The 16,953-nt window shown below is 43.4% G+C and overlaps 1 protein-coding gene across 2 annotated transcripts; it reads left to right on the forward strand.

Annotated features, from left to right (window-relative positions):
• The first annotated feature begins 6,373 nt into the window (after nucleotides 1–6,373).
• On the forward strand, nucleotides 6,374–10,428 carry LOC110506232 (putative sodium-coupled neutral amino acid transporter 8). Of its 2 annotated transcripts, none has more exons than XM_021585638.2 (10): nucleotides 6,374–6,889; nucleotides 7,940–8,138; nucleotides 8,307–8,463; nucleotides 8,587–8,703; nucleotides 8,844–8,901; nucleotides 9,056–9,170; nucleotides 9,420–9,567; nucleotides 9,656–9,858; nucleotides 10,004–10,055; nucleotides 10,241–10,428. In XM_021585638.2, exons 1-10 carry the CDS (start codon nucleotides 6,701–6,703, stop codon nucleotides 10,341–10,343), a joined length of 1,341 nt encoding a protein of 446 aa, XP_021441313.1. In that variant the 5' UTR covers nucleotides 6,374–6,700; the 3' UTR covers nucleotides 10,344–10,428. The 2 variants fall into 2 exon arrangements, with proteins under 2 accessions (XP_021441313.1, XP_021441314.1); XM_021585639.2 differs by having other exon boundaries at nucleotides 6,375–6,889; nucleotides 8,587–8,691; nucleotides 10,241–10,407.
• Nucleotides 10,429–16,953: the final 6,525 nt, after the last annotated feature.

The raw sequence follows: 16,953 nt of genomic DNA on the forward strand, positions 1-16,953 counted from the left end.
ACCAAAAACAAAGCAAGCTAACTAACACCTTAAAGGGGAAATCTGAAGTTGCTTCATTCATCTGAATAAATTAAATGTACCCATTGATTCTTGAGGAAGATAACTTATAAATGCTGCATGAGTTTAGTTCAACTGTCATACCCCATCAGAACCCAAAATACAAGCTTGTTTCAATCCAATGTTTGGAAACAAAGTACATGTAAATAAACACTATATAGCCTATAAACATGGTTAGAACTATAATGTTGATATCATGGATGCTCAAGCCTTGATTCCATAGCTCTGTCTAAGAATGTGACATTGATTACATTTCTCCAGCCCTTTCCCTCAGCTTTTTACTGAAACAGGGGTGGGAAAGCGGTTTGTTGTTGTTTGAAATGCTGATTGCCGCTTTAACGGTTTAATATGCAGAAATCTCTCCGCCATTTCCTGGTTGCTAACATTCTAATAGTTTGCTTAATTTCAGTTTATGTGACAAAACAAGCAACGCCCTGTATAGTGTAGAGAATCAGTATATCGTCTAAACTACATATATTGTAGGCTAAAATACAGTCAGCAGGAAATGTGTTTTATGCTTGAACACACAACCTTTGTGACAGAATCAACAAAAAAAATGTTTTTACAACTGACGTCATAGGCTACATAGTGAGAGGTGCGTGAACCGTTAAATTGAGGGATCAATTTGGAAAGTGTAGCTTTCCATGAAGACACCGAAATCAAGGCTTACTGTTGCAACCCGTTGTTCCACGCTAGTGCAGTGACATGAGCAAGACAGAAGGGGGCAACACGAGCATGCGGGCGCGAAGCTTCACTCAAAGGGAGCTTGACGCAGTGTCCCGTTCCTCTTATTTCCAGCGCATGTTACCAGAGGTAAATCAAATGCATTGCTATAAAACATAACATATCCACCTAAGCCTACATAATTGCACCATAGTGTATTATTCTCATCTGATATAAGTTGCAGTAAACATGGGAAAGACAGTGCCTTAGCCTCACTTCTGTGCCAATAAGGTCAAAGGCTGTAGGCAAAATGAACAGATTCTGGTCTATTGCCCCTCTAAAGACATGACCAAATAAAAAACGCAATGTAAAAGTGAGCACATTTCTAACATAGATCTATGAGACTGGATGAACTCACTGCTGCCATGTAGCAACTGAGGGGGTAGGCTACAGCAAATCAATTAAATTGTATTCGTCACATGTACCGAATACAACAGGTTTAGACCTTACATAGACCTGACCTTGAAATGCTTACTTATAGCCCTTAACCAACAATGCAGTTCAAGAAATAGAGTTAAGAAAATATTTACCAAAGACACAATAAAATGACATAACAATTAGGAGGCTATATACTAGTCAATGTGTGGGGGTACAAGTTAGTCGAGGTAATTTGTACATGTAGGTAGGGGTAAAGTCACTATGCATTAATAATAAGCAGCGAGTGGGAAGGGGGGGGGGGGTCAATGTAAATAGTCCTGGTGTCTATTTAAATAATTGTTCAGCAGTCTTATAGAGCTCAGGATAGAACCTGTTAAGGAGCCTTTTGGACCTACACTTGACGCTCCAGTACCGCTTGCAGTAGCAGAGAGAACAGTCTATGAGTTGGGTGACTGGAGTTTTTGAAATTTTTTTGGGCCTTCCTCTGACACCGCCTAGTATATACACTACCGTTCAAAAGTTTAGAGTCACTTAGAAATGTCCTTGTTTTTTAAAGAAAACACATTTTTTTGTCCATTAAAATAACATAAAATTGATCAGGAATACAGTGTAGACATTGTTAATGTTGTAAATCACTATTGTAGCTGGAAACGGCAGATTTTTTATGGAATATCTACATAGGCGTACAGAGGCCCATTATCAGCAACCATCACTCCTGTGTTCCAATGGCATGTTGTGTTAGCTAATCCAAGGTTATCATTTTAAAAGGCTAATTGGTCATAAGAAAACCCTTTTGCAATTATGTTAGTCTTAATGTGTTTAGACCATGATAGTTTGTTGGTGATGTGGAGACCAAGGAACTTGAAACTCTTGACCCACTCCACTACAGCCCTGTCAATGTTAATGGGGGCCTGTTCGGCCCTCCTTTTCCTGTAGTCCATAATCATCTCCTTTGTCTTGCTCACATTGAGGGAGGTTGTTGTCGTGGCACCACACTGCCAGGTCTCTGACCTCCTTCCTGTAGGTTGTCTCATTGTTGTCGGGGATCAGGCCTACCATTGTTGTGTCATCAGCAAACTTAATGATGGTGTTGGAGTCGTGCTTGGCCACGCAGTCGTGGGTGAACAGGGAGTACAAGAGGGGACTAAGCACACACTCCTGACGGGTCCCGGTGTTCAGGAACAGCATGGCAGATGTGTTGTTGCCTACCCTTACCACCTGGTGGCGGCCCGTTTGGAAGTCCAGGATCCAGTTGCAGTGGGAGGTGTTTAGTCTAAGGGTCCTTAGCTTAGTGATGAGTTTTGTGGGCACTATGGTGTTGAACACTGAGCTGGTGGGAAAGGGAAGTGTCCAGGTGGGAAAGGGCAGTGTAAAGTGCGATTGAGATTGCCTCATCTGTGGATCTGTCGGGTTGGTATGCGAATTGGAGTGTGTCTAGGGTTTCCGGGATGATGGTGTTCATGTGAGTCATGACCAGCCTTTCAAAGCAGTTCATGGCTACTGACGTAAGTGCTACGTGGCAGTAGTCATTTAGGCAGATTACATCCGGGGCAGGGCTTGTTGTAAACCAGGACTCCTGTAGTTAAGCTATATGGCACTACCTCCTCTAAAATATGCTTCCAGGGACACTACTACCTCCAATGATGGCATTAGCCAACTGTTAATCACAGTTTTTTTTGTATACACAGCGTGAGGAGCAAGGAAGGGTTTATGATGCTGTGTTCCATCTCAGGGAGGGGTATGAACCCAAAGTGTCACGTGATGACAAGGCTGTGAACCTTACACTGAACATTAATAAGGAGGTAAGTATTTACAAAGCTTCTTCTCTGGGCCATAATCTTTCTGAAGATGTCTCTTCATTTTTGCCAGTCCACTTAGAACTCTTACTGCCCATTATTGATGTCAATGATTGATTAAGCATTTTGTCCTGTTGCACCAGGAAAGGGGTAGACGGGTGCCTGTCCTCTCATCGTCTATGTACGGCTGGCATGTAGACAAACCCCTGGAGGCTCCCTACAAGAAGAATGCACGCGTGCAGATGGTGAACAAGGGGTTCTTCCGATCCCGAGGGACCTGTATCCCACTAGAGACAGAAATTGGAGAGTTGAATGAAAAATGCAAACCTTAATAAAAGATGCAAAGTGAAATTTTATGCACTGTAGGATATATATGCCAAACACATACACACACACTCGTATACATTTGCACCCGGAAAGACAGGATCTGGACAGAGATCAGCTAGAGAGCTAGCAACAAGAGGGTGAGAGGTCAGCCAGAGGGAGAATAAGCACAGTAGCAGAATAAAGTACTGATACTACAAGATAACAACATTTAAGCTCTTGTTCTACATACCCAGAGTCAGATGAACTCATAGATTCCATTTGTTTGTCTGCATGCAGTATGAAGTAGCGGTAGTTTCGTGAGTCAATGCTAACTAGTGTTAGCACAACGACTGGAAGTCTACAGGTATGGTAGCATTGCGAGAGAGAGCAACTACAAAAAGCAGAGAAGCTAGAGAGAGTGCTTAGGGTTTCCAATTCGCATTCTTATTTATTTTAGCCACCTGGGAGACACCAAACATGTGGAAGAAGGTGCTCTGGTCAGATGAAACCAAAATTGAACTTTTTGGCAACAATGCAAGACTTTATGTTTGGCGTTAAAGCAACACAGCTCATCACCCTGAACACACCATCCCCACTGTCAAACATGGTGGTGGCAGCATCATGGTTTGGGCCTGCTTTTCTTCAGCAGGGACAGGGAAGATGGTTAAAATTGATGGGAAGATGGATGGAGCCAAATACAGGACCATTCTGGAAGAAAACCTGATGGAGTCTGCAAAATACCTGAGACTGGGACGGAGATTTGTCTTCCAACAAGACAATGATCCAAAACATAAAGCAAAATCTACAATGGAATGGTTCAAAAATAAACATATCCAGGTGTTAGAATGGCCAAGTCAAAGTCCAGACCTGAATCCAATCGAGAATCTGTGGAAAGAACTGAAAACTGCTGTTCACAAATGCTCTCCATCCAACCTCACTGAGCTCGAGCTGTTTTGCAAGGAGGAATGGGAAAAAATTTCAGTCTCTCGATGTGCAAAACTGATAGAGACATACCCCAAGCGACTTACAGCTGTAATCGCAGCAAAAGGTGGCGCTACAAAGTATTAACTTAAGGGGGCTGAATAATTTTGCACGCCCAATTTTTCAGTTTTTGATTTGTTAAAAAAGTTTGAAATATCCAATAAATGTCGTTCGACTTCATGATTGTGTCCCACTTGTTGTTGATTCTTCACAAAAAAATACAGTTTTATATCTTTATGTTTGAAGCCTGAAATGTGGCAAAAGGTCGCAAAGTTCAAGGGGGCCAAATACTTTCGCAAGGCACTGTATAATAGGACATTTGTAATGTCTTTATTGTTTTGAAACTTCTGTATGTGTAATGTTTACTGTTAATTTGTATTGTTTTTCACTTTAAATATTCACTTTATATATTATCTACCTCACTTGCTTTGGCAATGTTAACACATGTTTCCCATGCCAATAAAGCCCTTGAATTGAATTGAATTGAATTGAGTGGTCAGTATGTGGCCAGCCAAAATCTCAGACAGCTGAGGTGATCATAGAGCAGGGTTGGAGAGTAACTGATTACATGTAAATAGTTACATGTAATGTGATTTTTTTTTTAACTGCTAATGTACTCATTTACATTATCAGCAAAAAATATTGTCCCTCTCCATCAGTGTCTTATCCAAAAGCACAGACTGCCCCAGACCTCTCTTGATTCTAACCTTAATTTAAAGCCTTATCCCCTGACTAAAGGTCACATGACTCTCCACATGATCTCCCTGACCTAGATGATGTGAATGTTGAAGCTCCAGACAGCACCTGCATCTTTTTCTCTCAGATACATTGCATACCACACACAATGAAATAGGAAGAACCTGAGATAATGTATTCTCTATTGTCTGACAGCCCTCTGCTGCATGCTATTTGTCAGGTCCACCTGAGAGATGACCCTCTGACCCCTGACCTGCTCCTGATCCTAAAGTTCACATTGCAAACAAGGAGGGTTTTCCATCTGTCAAAATGACCATTTGTACTTGTAAATCACAAACGTTTACCTGCTGATCATACAATTCATTTCATTTTGCAAGGATGGCCACGGGAGACTAGATCCTCATGAATAAGCCACATTAAACCATGCAGTTGTCAGGTTCGCTGTCAGCACTCGTCACGTTATCCTATTTGCTCAGGTGATACTGTTTGCTTTTGGCACGAGTCACTCTCGTGCCGAATTCCTGTGAACATGCCGAATTCCTTTGAGCATATTTTACTCTCAGTGGGCCTCTGTGTCGTCTGAGTTAACTCGAATTCTAGACGAATGTCGCTCGCATCAATTTTACGCACATGCGCCTTTATGTACCGCGCTCCTCTGTTCCTATACTAGCGGCTGCCAGCCACTGTTCTTCATATAACTGGACAAAGAGCTGATAATCACTCAACAGTCACCAGATACAAATGCAATCTGTCGATATAATCTACAACTATCATCAGAAATCAAGCGATATGAATCAGACAGTGGGGCGCAGCCAGACCCACTAGTTGGTCAGAAGGTTCAAATCAACATATCACATCGTGGTGTAGATGTACTGTAGATCGAATTGCACTCAATGCACGTTCTTCCTTACTATGGGTCATATATTAGCTGGCTATCCCGGGGTAAAAACACTTTTAAAAACCCAGTACGTATATTTGACGAAAGGATAGGACATCTAAAGATATTCTAGTTTCAGTTACAGCACAATTAAAATGATCATTACCCCCTACTCAGAAATTACGATATGAAACGATGATTTGAACCTTCGGACCAACTAGTGCGTCAGACGGCGCCCCACTGTCTGATTCATATCGCTTGATTTCTGATGATTGTTCTCGATTATATCGACTGATTAGTTCTGTATGGGGTAGTTCTGTATGGGGTGAAATAGGGAATATTATCCCGGGTTGAATCAACGTTGGTTACACGTCATTTCAATTAAATCACGTGTAACAAACGTGGAAATTACATTGAATTTAAGTATGTACCCAGTGAGATTACAGGTGTCCCAGTCACACACACACACACAGTCAGACACACAGTAACGGTCGCAGCCTGGTGTCATATTTGTCACCTTAGAGTGAAATGTGTTGGCTGTTTTATTTGAGTCCACCTCGGATTCTCTTGTGTAATCATGGCGATGCGCGTGGATGCCTCATGGACAGAAAGAGCCGCCACCTAGGGTCGGCCTATATATACAGTATATATAGCACAAATGTATGAAAGACTACTTTTTCTTTCTGAAGCCATAACGCTGAGGACTCTATGGGACTGGAAACTTCAGCGACACTTAAATTAATCTCCTCACACTCTATAGCTATTTGAGGCTCAAGGCGCACTTGAAGGCAGAAGTGCTTTGAAGCGCAACCGTAACATCTGCCATCCCGACTCCAGGAAACTGTACTGCAAAGACTGACAAGGACGGTGACCTGTGTGGCCAAACATGGAAGAACTTGCTCGTGAGAGTATCAGCCTTTTGGCGAGATCTGCTTCGCACGCGGATCCCCCACGGCTCGGTTCGTTCGGTGCCATCTTCATCATGCTCAAATCTGCCCTAGGCGCGGGATTGCTTAACTTCCCGTGGGCTTTCGAGAAGGCGGGAGGAGTCAATAAAGCCATCAGCGTTGAAATGGTGAGCGCAATCAAAAATCAAGAACCAAAATAGTGGGATTGTTCTAAAAAAAAGAGTAAAGTAATCAAACAGAAAAAAATTTTTTTGTCCACACAATCAAGAAATGTGCTGTAACTTGGTGTCAATTCAATCAAACATACACTATGGGAAATATGTGGAAGTCATAGCAAATCAAATCAAATCACATGTATTTATATAGCCCTTCCTACATCAGCTGATATCTCAAAGTGCTGTACAGAAACCCAGCCTAAAACCCCAAACAGCAAGCAATGCAGTTGTAGAAGCACGCACCTTATTGCACCCTTCATTAAAGTCAAAATTAGTTTTCTTCATCCTGTTAATACTTAAATGTTCTCATATTAGTTTGTGTGTGTGTCATAATGGTGGACTGGCCAACTGGCATACTGGGCAAATGCCAGATGGTCTGGTCCATTTCTAGCCCAGTGGGCCTGTTTTGCTTGTTTTTTTGTTGCTCAAAATGATCATTAACTGGCTAATAATGGGTGCCTTGAGGAAAAAATATGTCGGTGTGTTAGAAATGTCAGGACTGATTTCTGGTCCCAGTCTGCCCCTGTGTGTGTGTGTTTGCCTGTGTGAGGCCGCATACACCCATGGCCTAGGCCTGCTTTGTTGAATTTCCTCTCCTTGGTGTGAATGAGATGCATCTTTTCACATGCTAACTCTAATGAAGGGCTCATGGGTCAGGAGCCAGGCAGGCGCCCATGCATGTATACTGTAATAGCAGCAAGGCCTGCCTGTGTGTGTATTTGTGGTTCTTTCTGTATGTGTCTGATGGGTGGATGATTTACTCCATCAGGGCTACAACAAACAATTAGTCTAGTGGTTTCCATCTCACTGTATCATTGATGGGGAACATGGTTTTCATTTAAATTGCCAAATGTGAGCTCCCTGTCAAACTTCTAGCACTTATCCAAACAATTTTAGGGATTCAATTCAGGGAGGAAGGGAGAATAGCACTGGAACCATTAATGTGCTCAGACATAATGATATCTGTACTGCAAAACACTCTCCTTCAACCCCGACCCCCAGGTATCACTGGTGTTCCTGATCAGCGGATTGATCATCCTGGGCTATGCTTCATCCATCAGCAGAAAGAATACCTATCAGGACGTGGTGCGAGAGGTGTGTGGGGGGGCCATCGGCCAGCTGTGTGAGGTCTGCTTCTGCTTCAACCTCTTCATGATCTCTGTGGCCTTCCTGGTGGTGGTGCAGGACCAGCTAGACAAACGTGAGTGATAACGTCCAGACCAGCATTGACACAGCATCACGCTGTTCCCACAATGGCCCCATAGCCACAGTTATAAATGGATGCTGTTATCTGATATACCGATAGAGCCACCAACGTCCTGAAAATGTTTTAACGTGTATCTATGAATGTTTTCTGTATGTGTTCCAGTGTGTGTGTCTCTGTATGAGACAGTGACGGGGTCCTTAGAGGGCGAGATACCGTACCACTGGTACACGGACCAACGGTTCCACCTCTTCATCATGTGCCTCATCTTCATCCTCCCTCTCTCCATCCCCAAAGAGATTGGCATCCAGAAATACACCAGGTGTGTCGGTTGGAGCGGGGGTGCTTGCCTGTGTGTGTTAAAAATTGGGATACTACATGGTTATTCAGACTCCCTATTTCCCCTATCTTTCTTTGACTCTTTGACTCTCTCTGTATCACTCAGTGTGCTGGGCACTCTAGCTGCTACATATCTCTGTGTGGCTGTCATTGTCAAATACTACATGATGGACGAACATTCAGCCGTCATTACCCCAGAGCACAGTGAAGGGTCAGTGAGTGTGTAAGTTGGTTTGTATGAGTGTGTGTATGTATGTATGTGCATGTGTGTTTGTGTGCACGTGTTTCTTCGGCAAGTTTGAGTATACTTGTGCATATGATATGTGTGATAATATGTTATCCCCTGTCTTCTATGTTTTCTAGAAAAGATTCATGTGCCTCAATGTTCAGCGTCGTCCCCACCATCTGTTTTGGCTTCCAGGTACAGAACAAACTTTTAACTGTTTGAAGTCTGGAGACAGTATCTGTACTATAGGGTTATGCATTTTGATTGTGTGTGTGTTACACTGCTACAACACCTATACTCTGTTTGTGTATTATTAGTATGTATATGAATGTGTGTTTGTGTGTTGCAGTGCCATGAGGCCTGTATAGCCATCTACAGCAGCATGGAGAACAAGAAGCTCTCCCATTGGGTGATCATCTCTGTGATCTCTATGTTCTTCTGTCTGCTCATCTACACCCTTACAGGTGAGCTGGCCTGTCAATCATGGCATGGTCCCTCCTTCCTTGAAGTAACTTACTGATAAAAGTGGTTGGATTGGTGAAAGCAGTTGGATGGTTTTAGCATTGAGCAGTGAATACCTCAAGGAAAGAAGGATGGATTTTAGGATGCAAGGAAGTATTCTAACAGGACCTGATGTCCAGCTGTTTAGTGCATTGTGGGAGCTATTGTAGGAGCTGTCAGGCTGTCAGACATATTCCTTTCTCTGTTCTTAGGTATTTTTGGCTTCCTGACGTTTGGGCGCACAGTGGCGGCTGATATTCTGATGTCATATCCTGGAAATGATGTGGTCATGATCATTGCCAGACTGCTATTTGGAATATCAATCATCACCATCTATCCAATTATACTTCTGTTGGGAAGGTAGGGTCCCACTTGGACAGCACAAGCAATTGTTTCTGTGTGTTACCATGTAACTGAGTCTGTGTGTACATTTATGTTCATTGCACAGGTCTGTCATTCTGGACCTGATGTTGCGAATTCGTCGCCATCGGCGCGGTGGAGTCACACACTCGTTTGAGAACCGCTGCAGAGTGATTCTGACTGTCATCTGGATCACAATCACCCTCCTCATCGCCATGTTCGTCCCTGACATGAGTGAGGTCATCAGCGTTATCGGAGGAATCAGTGCCTTCTTCATCTTTATCTTTCCTGGTATGAAACAAAGTGTGTGTGTGTGTGTGTGTGTGTATGTAGGCATGTGTCTGAGGTTGTTTGTGACTCACATGCGTTCCTGTGTTGAGCTGATCCTGTGTTTGTGTAAAACTTGTGTCAACTAACATTGAGATGCGTGTTGCAGGGCTTTGCCTGGTATTCACTATGCAGTCAGAGCCTGTGTCGCCCAAAGTCAGGTGAGTGGAGTAGTTTGAAGTTATGAGATCACCTGGTGGTTTTGAATTTAATCACAAAATGCCCACAAAACATGAGTTAAATTGCATACTATTGCATTACTATTGTAAACATTCATGAATGTATCTGATTCCACCCATTTCTTTCTCTTTTGTCCCTCTGTCTCTCTCTCTCTCCCTGTCTGCAGGGTGGTGTGCACTGTGTGGGGTGTGATTACTGTAATTGTTGGAGCCTTCATTTTTGGACAGAGCACTACCATTGCCATTATGGAGATCTTCCACAAATTCTGATAACCATCACCATCAGAACAACCAAAATCACCAGCACTGTCATCTTTGCCAGCGTCATTATCAATAAAACAACATCATTATGATTGTACCCGGGTTCTGTTTGAGGTTCATCATGTTTTTAAAGTTGAGGTTCATGGGAGTCAGAAGTCAAGTCTAGAATAACATATTGATGTAGTGCTGCTAAATCAACACTGCATGGGGAAATTGATCTATGTACAGTGGGGAGAACAAGTATTTGATACACTGCTGAGAACAAGTATTTGATACACCTACTTACAAAGCATGTCTGTAATTTTTATCGTACACTTCAACTGTGAGAGACGGAATCTAAAATGGGGATGCTTTTCTTTAAATTGTTTTTATTTTTTACCCCTTTTTCTCCCCAATTTCGTGGTATCCAATTGTTGTAGTAGCTACTATCTTGTCTCATCGCTACAACTCCCGTACGGGCTGAATGTCATGTGTCCTCCGATACACAACCCAACCAAGCCGCACTGCTTCTTAACACAGCGCACAACCAACCCGGAAGCCAGCTGCACCATGCCACCTTGGTTGCCCAGCCCGCCACAGGAGGTGCACGATGAGACAAGGACACCTCTACCGACCAAGCCCTCCCTAACCCGGGCGACGCTAGGCCAATTGTGCGTCGCCCCACGGACCTCCCGGTCGCGGCCGGTTACGACAGAGCCTGGGCGCGAACCCAGGGACTCTGATGGCACAGCTGGCGCTGCAGTACAGCGCCCTTAACCACTGCGCCACCCGGGAGGCCTTGGGGATGCTTTTCTGCAAAGGGGACAGGACGACTGCACTGTATTGAGGGGAGGATGGATGAGGCCATGTATCGCGAGATCTTGGCCAACAACCTCCTTCCCTCAGTAAGAGCATTGAAGATGGGTCGTGGCTGGGTCTTACAGCATGACAACGACCCAAAACACACAGCCAGGGCAACTAAGGAGTGGCTCCGTAATTAGCATCTCAAGGTCCTGGAGTGGCCTAGCCAGTCTCCAGACCTGAACCCAATAAAAAATCTTTGGAGGGAGCTGAAAGTCTGTATTGCCCAGCGACAGCCCTGAAACCTGAAGGATCTGGAGAAGGTCTGTATGGAGGAGTGGGCCAAAAACACTGCTGCAGTATGTGCAAACCTGGTCAAGAACTACAGGAAACGTATGATCTCTGTAATTGCAAACAAAGGTTTCTGTACCAAATATTAAGTTCCTATTTTCTGATCAAATACTTATGTCACGCAATAAAATGCAAATTAATTACTTAAAAATCATACAATGTGATTTTCTGGACTCTCACAGTTGAAGTGTACCTATGATAAAAATTACAGACCTCTACATGCTTTGTAAGTAGGAAAACCTGCAGAATCGGCAGTGTATCTAATGCTTGTTCTCCCCACTGTATGTATGTATGTATGCATAGACATGTATGTGCATTCATAAATGATTCTTCCTTTGTGGCCATCACAACTAATCACAACAGATATGCAGCTACAGTCCAGTCAGCTTGCAGTGTCATGTTGCAGAGCTGTGGCAGGGGGCAGTCTGTCATATGGATGAAGGCAGGACGACTGAATGAGTTCTTCCACAATGAGACATTGTAAATAAAGACTGCACCTCGAAATGACAGAACATATGGAAACACTTCAATTTTCTCTCCCTTTATACGTATTTATTTTTTTGTTGCTCTGCATCTCTTCTTCTCTCCCCCTCTCCCTCCTCACTGACCTCCCTCTATCCCAGCGGTGAGTACTGGTATATCAGTGATGGTGCAGTGTAGAGCCCGACAGCAGAGATGCTGAATAAGACTGTTTAAGTGTTAACCAACATCAGAATCAGTAGTTATAGCAATCAATCAATCAATCAAATGTATTTATAAAACCCTTCTTACATCAGCTGATGTCGCAAAGTGCTGTACAGAAATCCAGCCTAAAACCCCAAACAGCAAGCAATGCAGGTGTATAAGCACGGTGGCTAGGAAAAACTCTCTAGAAAGGCCGGAACCTAGGAAGAAACCTAGAGAGGAACGGCTATGAGGGGTGGCCAGTCCTCTTCTGGCTGTGCCGGGTGGAGATTATAACAGAACATGGCCAAGATGTTCAAATGTTCATAGATGTCCAGCAGGGTCAAATAATAATAATCACAGTGGTTGTAGAGGGTGCAACAGGTCAGCACCTCAGGAGTAAGTGTCAGTTGGCTTTTCATAGCCGATCATTCAGAGTATCTCTACCACTCCTGCTGTCTCTAGAGAGTTGAAAACAGCAGGTCTGGGACAAGGTAGCACGTCCAGTGAACAGGTCAGGCTTCCATAGCCACAGGCAGAACAGTTGAAACTGGAGCAGCAGCACAACCAAGTGGACTGGGGACAGCAAGGAGTCATCAGGCCAGGTAGTCCTGAGGCATGGTCCTAGGGCTCAGGTCCTCCTCAGAGAGAGAGAGAGAGAGAGAGAGAGAGAACAAAAAGAGAGAGGGAATTTGAGAGCATGCTTAAATTCACACAGGATACCAGCTAAGACAGGAGAAATACTCCAGATATAACGGACTGAACCCTAGCAGAGTGTGAAGCGTATGTGTGTGAGTCGGTGTGTGAATGAGTTATGTGACAGAGTGGGGAAAGGAGGGATGTACTGTATCTATGCATAGAGAGTCATAGGATGAAACCACAGATCAGGCTGCTGACAACACACACACGCACACGCATGCAGCCTTTATACCTTATACACATTCACAACAGTGTAACATCATTACATCTGCCTCCTAATTTGCCCATGGCAAATTAAATTCCTTACATTCAATAAAGTGGCACTATTTGAAGACAATTGAATAATTACTGGATACTATTATGTAAATTGAACAGGAAGACAATGGAACAGACCGCCAAGCATTTAATCAATGTGACAGTGGCAGCACAAGATCACGCACACGAACACACACAGCTCTGATAGCTCACAAGCTGACGGTAGAATATGTTAATGATTACTATTGCTCACATGGAAAGAGAGGAGATTGGGGTTTGTGCGTTTCCCCCCCCAGATCTTTACTGGCAGGGAGTGACTGAGAGGGAAACACTGCTCAGATGATCAATCAGAAACACTTTTAATCCTCTTAGTCACACATCATTTGCTTTGTTATCTTGCTGTCAGACTGTGTGAGAAAACTTGAAACATGTGTGTCTATGTGAGTGTGCATGTGAGTGTGTGTGTGTATAAATTTGTGTGATTTGAAGATTGTACAGGTGTTTCAAATATACAATAATTCTGTCCCTAGTAGCTGACAGATTGCCCTGTGATCCAAGCACAAGCAGGCTATCATAACCAAAATCATGCTCTATACTGCCTGAGGTATCTAAAACACACATCAGAGCTTAAATAAAGTACATTTTCTTAATCTGTACCACAGATTAAGAGATTGGTTATGTAATTGAAGGCACCATCAAGGAGCAACTCTCTTCTATTTCTAGGTGTTTTTATTTTGGAAGGCTGTATGTTAATAGGTTAATTTAGAGAAAAAATGCTAACGCTGTAATCTGTGGCAGATATTGCAATTATCGTCTCACTGCTGCTCTGATTGGTAATGAGAGGGATTGCTGTCCCTGCAGGAAGCTCATCAGGGTTTCTCTAAGAGTTATGGAATAACTGGAAGCTGGGATAAGAGGAGGTAAACACAAATGACATAATATACAGTATGTGCATGAAATACAGTGAGTATACCAAACATTAGGAACACCTTCCTAATATTGAGTTCCAACCCCCCTCAGGACAGCCACAATTCATCGGGGGATGGACTCTACAAGGTGTCAAAAGCATGTCGGGATGTCCTTTGGGTGGTGGACCATTCTTGATACACACGGGAAACTGTTGAGCGTGAAAAACCCAGCAGTGTTGCATTTCTTGAAACAAAAGCCTGGCATCTACTATCATACCCTGTTCAAAGGCACTCACATTTTTTTTACCCTCTGAATGGCACACATACACAAAACATGTCTCAATTGTCTCAAGGCTTAAAAATCCTTCTTCAACCTGTCTCCTCCCCTTCAAATGATTGATGTGGATTTAGCAAGTGACATCAATAAGGGATCGTAGCTTTTACCTGGATTCACCTGGTCAGGCTATTTCATGAAGAGAGCCGGTGTTCCTAATGCTTTGTATACTCAGTGCACATGTATTCACAGCACATGGATACATACAAGCACTCACATGCACAAACACACACACACAGCCTCAAATTCTTTCTGCATCCGAGCCAAAATTCTCACCTAATGGGAATGTGTGAAACACACCAATGAGCCCAGCTGGGCCACAATTACAGTACAGCACAATGCAGACATCACACACAACCAATGTGTACTAGAACTACACAAAAATATTGCAGTGTTTTTAACTGGCTCTCCCCCTCCATCATTCTCTCCCTCTGCTTCTGCCTATCTCAGGCTGTTATTCAGTAATTGAGTTGACAGTTAGAGGACACTTTAAGCTCGGTTCTTCCTAATCAGATGTAATCGGATGTTCACAATCATTGGGGGAAAAAAACTGCAGAGTAGAAGGAACGTGTGTGTCTCTTGTTGTCACTACATTCAAATACGCTGTATATACAAAAGTATGTGGACACCCCTTCAAATTAGTGTATTTCAGCCACACTCGTTGCTGACAGTTATAAAGTCGGGCATACAGCCATGCAATCTCCATAGACAAACATTTGCAGTAGAATGGCCACACTGAAAAGCTGAGTGACTTTCAATGTGACACCGTCATAAGATGCCACCTTTCCAACAAGTCAGTTCGTCAATTTTCTGCTCTGCTAGAGCTGTCCCGGTCAACTGTAAGGGCTGTTATTGTGAAGTGGAAATGTTTAGGAGCAACAACGGCTCAGCTGCAAAGTGGTAGGTCACACAAGCTCACAGAATGGGACAGTAAAAATCGTCTGTTCTCGGTTGCAATACTCACTACCGAGTTCCAAACTGCCTCTGGAAGCAAAGTCAACACAATAACTGTTTGTCAGGAGCTTAATGAAATGGGTATCCATAGCCGAACAGCCACACACAAGCCTAAGATCACCATGTGCAATGCCAAGTGTCAGCTGGAGTGGTGTAAAGTTCGCCATCATTGGACTCTGGAGAGGTGGAAACGCGTTCTCTGGGGTGATTAATTATATTTCACCAAAGCTACCTGCTTGAATGTATAGTGCCAACTGTAAAGTTTGGTGGAGGAGTAATAATGTTCTGGGGCTGTTTTTCATGGTTCAGGCCCCTTAGTTCCAGTGAAGTTAAATCTTAACGCTACAGCATACAATTACATTCTAGACGATTCTGCGCTTCCAACTTTGTGGCAACAGTTTGGGAAAGGCTCTTTCCTGTTTCAGCATGACAATGCCCCCATGCACAAAGCGTGGTCCATACATTAATGGTTTATCGAGATTGGTGTGAAATAACTTTTACTGGCCTGCACAGAGCCCTGACCTCAACCCCATCGAACACCTTTGGGATGAATTGAAATGCCCACTGCGAGCCAGGCCTAATCGCCCAACATCTGTGCCCGACCTCACAAATGCTTTTGTGGCTGAATGGAAGCAATTTCCCGTAGCAATGTTCCATCATCTAGTGGAAAGTCTTCCCAGAAGAGTGAAGGCTGTTAGAGCAGCAAGGGGGGGACCAACTCCATATTAATGCCCATGGTTTTGGAATGAGATGTTCAACGAGCAGGTGTCCACATACTTTTGGTAATGTAGTGTATGATGGCATCAAAAGTTCCGCCCTGTTTCCAGCATTCAGCAGCAGTGTCTCTGTTCTCGTGTGTTACAGTTCCAACACACTGCTCCCTCTACCACACACACACACACACACACATACACACACAATGATAGTGACATCATGAAGAGACATTGATATCATTGACATAGACAACTGCAAACAACACACATTGTCATAGAGGAAGAGTGAAACATCTCTCTAGAGAGGGAAACACAATAAAGTAAGAAAAATAAAAAGTGGCAGACAAATACAGTTTAAGTCGGAAGTTTTCATACACCTTAGCCAAATACATTTAAACTCAGTTTTTCCACAATCCCTGACATTTAATCGTAATAAAAATTCCCTGTCTTAGGTCAGTTAGGATCACTTATTTTAAGAATGTGAAATGTCAGAATAATAGTAGATAATTATTTTTTTCAGCTTTAATTTCTTTCATCACATTCCCAGTGGGTCAGGAGTTTACATACACTCAATTAGTATTTGGTAGCATTGCCTTTAAATTGTTTAACTTGGGTCAAATGTTTCAGGTAGCTTTCCACAAGTTTCCCACAATAAGTTGGGTGAATTCTGGCTCATTCCTCCTGACAGAGCTGGTGTAACTGAGTCAGGTTTGTAGGCCTCCTTGCTCATACACGCTTTTTCAGTTTTGCCCACAAATTTTCTATGGGATTGACGTCAGGGCTTTGTGATGGCCACTCCAATACCTTGACTTTGTTGTCCTTAAGCCATTCTGCCACAACTTTGGAAGTATGTTTGGGGTCATTGTCCATTTGGAAGACCCATTTGCTGTCACGACTTCCGCCGAAGTCGGTCCCTATCCTTGTTCGGGCGGCGTTCAGCAGTCGACGTCACCGGCCTTCTA

This window comes from Oncorhynchus mykiss, chromosome 26 (assembly GCF_013265735.2).
Source record: "Oncorhynchus mykiss isolate Arlee chromosome 26, USDA_OmykA_1.1, whole genome shotgun sequence".
Taxonomy (NCBI): domain Eukaryota; kingdom Metazoa; phylum Chordata; class Actinopteri; order Salmoniformes; family Salmonidae; genus Oncorhynchus; species Oncorhynchus mykiss.